The 5,720-nt window shown below is 54.2% G+C and overlaps 1 protein-coding gene across 1 annotated transcript; it reads left to right on the top strand.

The window, feature by feature from the left end:
- The first annotated feature begins 1,377 nt into the window (after positions 1-1,377).
- HSPA2 (heat shock protein family A (Hsp70) member 2) lies at positions 1,378-3,938 on the top strand. Its single transcript, XM_064659389.1, has one exon. It carries the CDS (start codon positions 1,643-1,645, stop codon positions 3,545-3,547), a length of 1,905 nt encoding a protein of 634 aa, XP_064515459.1. The 5' UTR covers positions 1,378-1,642; the 3' UTR covers positions 3,548-3,938.
- Positions 3,939-5,720: the final 1,782 nt, after the last annotated feature.

The raw sequence follows: 5,720 nt of genomic DNA, 5'->3' as shown, positions 1-5,720 counted from the left end.
AATGGAAACAAGGATGTTTTTGATCTGGAGTTCCAGTGCCTGTAAGAACTATGTGAGTACAGATCACTCTGGGAAAAGCTGTAACATTTTCTGCAAGGCCTGCTACAGCATAGTGCTGAGGGCCAGGGACAAAGCTAATGAAAGATGATTTAATCACACAGCGAATTTAATCCTTCTCTCATGTACCTTGTAAAGTCTAAGGGCAGCAGACTTTTAGTAACACTTATAAAACAGCTACTGAAAAGGAGCAGCTCACTAAGACTCCCTGGAGAAAAAAAAAAAAGGTCTCAGGATGGTGTTTTGCCCTCCTTCCTACAAGTGGAATATTTTGCAGTGTTTGTCTCAAAGCAAGGAGAAATAATTTGGAGGAACCACAGCAGGTTTTCATGTTTAATATATTTTCATCAAAGCACTTTCCTAGCTCCGAGTTAATAGCTCCACAGCTTTTGCTAAACGTAGGCGTGACGACATCTCACATTAGCACAACAGACAAGAATTTAGAGGCGCTTCAAGAATGGTCACCGCGCAGGAACACGCAGCAACAGGGCCCCCAAATCTCGCACTGGGGCCATTCCCCGAGTCCTGGTGCCAGGACAGCAGGGGAGAGCTGTGGGTTACACCCTGAGTTCTGATGCCGGGATAGACCAGCCCGGTGCCATTCCCTGAGTTGTGGTGCTGGGACAGGAGGGGACAGCCCGGTGCCATTCCCTGCCCTCAGGTACCCTCCCGCAGCAGCCCCTCAGCAGCGACAAGAGGCTCCCTTGGCTCGGGGACAAACCGGCCCCGCTGTCCCCGCGGAGACCGGAGAGTGTCAGCCCGCCAAGTTCGGCCGAAATAAGGCTAAAAAGGGGCTCGGCGGGACTTTCCCTCAGCCACGGAGGGAGGGCGCGGAGTGTGTGTGTTTGTGTAAGGGACGTTCCACCATGACAGCCCGGGGGTCTCCGCGCCCGGGGGGGGCGGCCGTTCAGCCCTAACACAAGCGGGGGGAGGCTGAAGGAGGGTGTGTATGGGAGGGAGGGGGAGAGGGCGGAATTTGTGTCGCCCAGCGACCAAATAAGGGTAAATTCCCCAGCGCCAGGGCTGAGCACTCAGGAATGACAAGCAGCGGGCGGCGGCAGCGGGCACGAACCCGCAGCTCCCGCAGCCCCCGCGCCCGGCGGGTCCGACCGGGCGGAGCGAAGCGGCCACCCAGCCCGGCCCCCGCCCCGCCATTGGGCAGCGCCGCTGTCAATCTTCGGCATGACGTCAGCCCCCCGTGGAACTTTCCAGCAGAAGCGCGCGGCGGGGGCGGGGCGAGGACGCAGAACGGGCGGTGATTGGCTGAGGGCAGTGGCGCACAAGAAAAACCCGGAAGGATCGCGGCCGCGGGGAGGGGCCGGGGCCGGGGGGATGCGCGCTCGCGTCTCTGATTCGCCGGGAGGCGGGGGGCGGGCGCTGCCCGGCGGACCGCGGGGACGATTGGCCGGCGGGTGGCTCTCGAGGCGTCCGGATTGGCCGTCAGGGTTCTGGCAGGTTCCAGAAGCGGCGGCGGCGGGCATAAAAGAGGCGACGGCGGCGCGGGCCGGGCACATCGCGCCGCGGCGGCAGCGGGAACGGGTGGGGGAGGCACGGTCGAGGCAGCAGCGCACAGAGAACCGACACCATGTCTGCCAAAGGGCCGGCCATCGGCATCGATCTGGGCACCACATACTCCTGCGTGGGCGTATTCCAGCACGGCAAGGTAGAGATCATTGCCAACGACCAGGGCAACCGCACCACACCCAGCTATGTGGCGTTCACTGACACCGAGAGGCTCATCGGTGATGCTGCCAAGAACCAGGTGGCGATGAACCCTACCAACACCATCTTCGATGCCAAGCGCCTCATCGGCCGCAAGTATGACGACCCCACAGTGCAGTCAGACATGAAGCACTGGCCCTTCCGTGTGGTGAACGAGGGCGGCAAGCCCAAGGTGCAGGTGGAGTACAAGGGGGAGATGAAGACTTTCTTCCCAGAGGAGATCAGCTCCATGGTGCTCACCAAGATGAAGGAGATTGCTGAGGCCTACCTGGGGCGCAAGGTGCAGAACGCTGTGATCACGGTGCCGGCATACTTCAATGACTCCCAGCGCCAGGCCACCAAAGATGCTGGCACCATCACTGGCCTCAACGTGATGCGCATCATCAATGAGCCCACAGCAGCTGCCATTGCCTATGGCCTGGACAAGAAAGGAACCCGGGCCGGAGAAAAGAATGTGCTCATCTTTGACCTGGGAGGGGGCACTTTTGATGTGTCCATCCTTACCATTGAGGATGGGATCTTTGAGGTGAAGTCCACGGCTGGTGACACCCACCTGGGTGGGGAGGACTTTGACAACCGCATGGTGAACCACTTTGTGGAAGAGTTCAAGCGCAAGCACAAGCGCGACATCGCCGGCAACAAGCGGGCGGTGAGGCGGCTGCGCACGGCTTGTGAGAGGGCCAAGCGCACCCTCAGCTCCTCCACGCAGGCCAGCATTGAGATTGACTCCCTTTTTGAGGGCATTGACTTCTACACCTCCATCACTCGTGCCCGCTTCGAGGAGCTCAATGCTGATCTCTTCCGTGGCACCCTGGAGCCGGTGGAGAAGGCTCTGCGTGATGCCAAACTCGACAAGGGCCAGATCCAGGAGATTGTGCTGGTGGGTGGCTCTACTCGTATCCCCAAGATCCAGAAGCTGCTACAGGACTTTTTCAATGGCAAAGAGCTCAACAAGAGCATCAACCCCGATGAGGCTGTGGCTTACGGTGCTGCCGTGCAAGCAGCTATCCTGATGGGAGACAAGTCTGAGAACGTGCAGGATCTGCTGCTGTTGGATGTCACCCCTCTGTCCCTGGGTATCGAGACAGCTGGAGGAGTGATGACTGCTCTCATCAAGCGCAACACCACCATCCCCACCAAACAAACTCAGACCTTCACCACCTACTCGGACAACCAGAGCAGCGTCCTTGTCCAGGTGTATGAGGGTGAGAGGGCCATGACGAAGGATAACAACTTACTGGGCAAGTTTGACCTCACAGGCATCCCCCCAGCACCCCGAGGAGTCCCCCAGATCGAGGTCACTTTCGACATTGATGCCAATGGTATCCTGAACGTCAGTGCCGTGGACAAGAGCACGGGGAAGGAGAACAAGATCACCATCACCAACGACAAGGGTCGCCTTAGCAAGGACGACATCGACCGCATGGTGCAAGAGGCAGAAAAGTACAAGGCAGAGGACGAAGCAAACAGAGATCGGGTGGCAGCCAAGAACTCCCTCGAGTCCTACACTTACAACATGAAGCAGACGGTGGAGGATGAAAAACTGAAGGGAAAGATCAGTGACCAGGACAAGCAGAAGGTGCTCGACAAGTGCAAGGAGGTGGTCTCTTGGCTCGACCGCAACCAGATGGCTGAGAAGGAGGAGTACGAGCACAAGCAGAAAGAGCTGGAGAAACTCTGCAACCCGATCGTCACAAAATTGTACCGGGGAGACGGAGGGGCCGGGGCAGGCGGCTCCGGCGGCCCCACCATCGAAGAAGTAGATTAAAGAAGACTGAAGCACAGACTGGTTTATGGACAGTTGCTCCGTTCTCTGCTTTGTTTTTTTTTTTTCTAACGTTTAAGGAAAACGTCCTTGCCGATAACAGAGTTTATTCTGTTGGGTGTGTATAAAGGCAGATCTGTCAGCTTGGTTTTGATAAGAGGGAAGGCACGTCCTGCTTTATAAGGTTAGTAATAGACAAGTTTTGTTAATTCAGATACAGCTGTTTGTACTCTGGATGTTTGTCTCTGTCTCTATTCTTAAAAGTTACCACTTGACTGTTGCAGTTGACAAGTTTCAAGTTATGCATGAAAATCTTTACAGAAGATTAAAAGAGAAAATGCCAAATTCGGTTCTGGAAATTTTGGTTATAAATAAAATGTATTTAAAGCATAAATCTATCCTCTTTCTCTTCTCTGTGAAGGGGTAGTAGTTGGAGGGGATGGGGGGGGGGGGAGGGCAGGTGAGGAAAAACTTTCCTGGCAGTGCCTGTGGTTCCTGGGACCTGCCCTGCTGGGGTGACGAGGGTGGTGGCAGTGGAGCAGGGGGATGTTCGGCTCCGGAGGGGCAGTGGGAGAGAGCACGGGGGCTTCCCGAGGGGAACGCAACCTGGGCTGGGAGCTGGGGAGGGGGTGCTGGTGTCACAGCCCCCAAACCCTGCGGCTGGGGCAGTGGGAGAGTGGTTCCCAGCACTCCCACAGCAGGGAAAAGTTCCCCAGAGGTGCGGGTGCTGTTTTGGGGCAGGACCTGCTCTTCCCCGCAACTGGTGTCTGGCGCTGGCGCGCCCGGCACGGGAATGCTGTTTGTGTGCGTGTGGCTGGGGGAGAACAGCGGGGAAACGAGGACAACAGAAATAGTCCTGCTCGGCAGGTGGTGGGGCTCGATAAAATAGAGATCGGTTTGTGGGCAGCTGTACAAAGTCCTGAGATATTCTTGGGTTGCTTGTCTGCACGCTGAGCTTTCAATACTTTACTGAACGTGTTTTTCCCCCCTCTTTAAGACAATCAAAAGTTAAGCTGGCGAAGACACCCCCAGCGCTGGGAGCGCTGAGTAAGGAGCCGGTATGCTGGGCTTAATAGAATAGGCAAAATTTGTAGTAGTTAAACTTGTCTGACTTTGCTGCAAACTGTCTGCAGAGTTGTTCATTTGTTTAAGAAAGCAAAAAAAACCTCCGTAGGCAGCGTTTCAGAGTCCGAGGCGCTGCGAGTTAATGAGCTCTCATGGAGGATCCTGATGGCACGCACATTTCGGGCTGGCTTGTCCTTTAAGGGAAAAAACTGCGGAGCCGTGGGCAGCTGGAGGGAGTCGGCCGCCGTGTTTTGGTTTGTTGCTCGTTTGTATGTGGGAGTGTTGGTGTCCCGGGAACCACGGTGGGTGCTGCCCTGCCAGCCCTCCCTGCTGCCAGGAGCTTTTAGGACTCTTGATTCCTTAAACTTGTAGGTCATGTATATTTTAAAAAAGAAAATCTATAAAAAGTATTCTGCGACAAGAAGGCAGACAAAAAATAAACTTGTTCAGTATTTAATCATCAGCACAGGTGTAAGAGTCTGGTTTACTACGTGGATTTCTCTCGGCTCTTTTTTCAGGGCACTGTCTGTGGGTTTTCTCTTCACCGGCTACAAATGGGGGTTACAGTTGTAGTGGGGTGAATGTGAGGCTTGTAAAAAGCTTGTTTGATCAGCTGTTGTTGCAAATGATTCAAAACCACTTCAGGTTTATTGAATGGTCCGTAGGTAAATGGTAGTGCCATCACAGTGAGATTGGAGAAGTCAATTGCAGCAACTTCAGCACCTGCTGAGGGCTTCAGTGACATCTCTGAAGGCTTCAGTCAGGCTAGGTGGTCTTGGTGTTCAGGTACACAGCATTTTCCTGGCAGTCAACTTCTTGATTTCCAGGCTGTGACATAAAAAGGACGCCTGAGAATGAGAAGATACTGGGACTTTTTTTTTTCCCTAGGAACTAGTAAATAAATATGTTTATGAATAGGACTAGATTATCTATAGTGAAAAGCTGTTGCTGCAAAATGTAATACTCTGTCAGATACACGTTTTCTGAACTGAAATACTACTACCCTGGGATGACAATAAGAAATAGGTGGTGCCCATTTTCATTGTAAATGCAGGCTAACTATTTTTTCTATTAACCAACTGGTAATTGCCCTTGCCGCATAGTTTCCTTT

Source organism: Pseudopipra pipra, chromosome 6 (genome assembly GCF_036250125.1).
Source record: "Pseudopipra pipra isolate bDixPip1 chromosome 6, bDixPip1.hap1, whole genome shotgun sequence".
NCBI lineage: Eukaryota > Metazoa > Chordata > Aves > Passeriformes > Pipridae > Pseudopipra > Pseudopipra pipra.
This window is presented reverse-complemented; position numbering and strand designations above follow the sequence as displayed.

What these genes read in the sequence shown, in the direction of transcription:
- HSPA2 (XM_064659389.1), top strand. Translation starts at nt 1,643, where the DNA reads ATGTCTGCCAAAGGGCCGGCCATCGGCATCGATCTGGGCACCACATAC.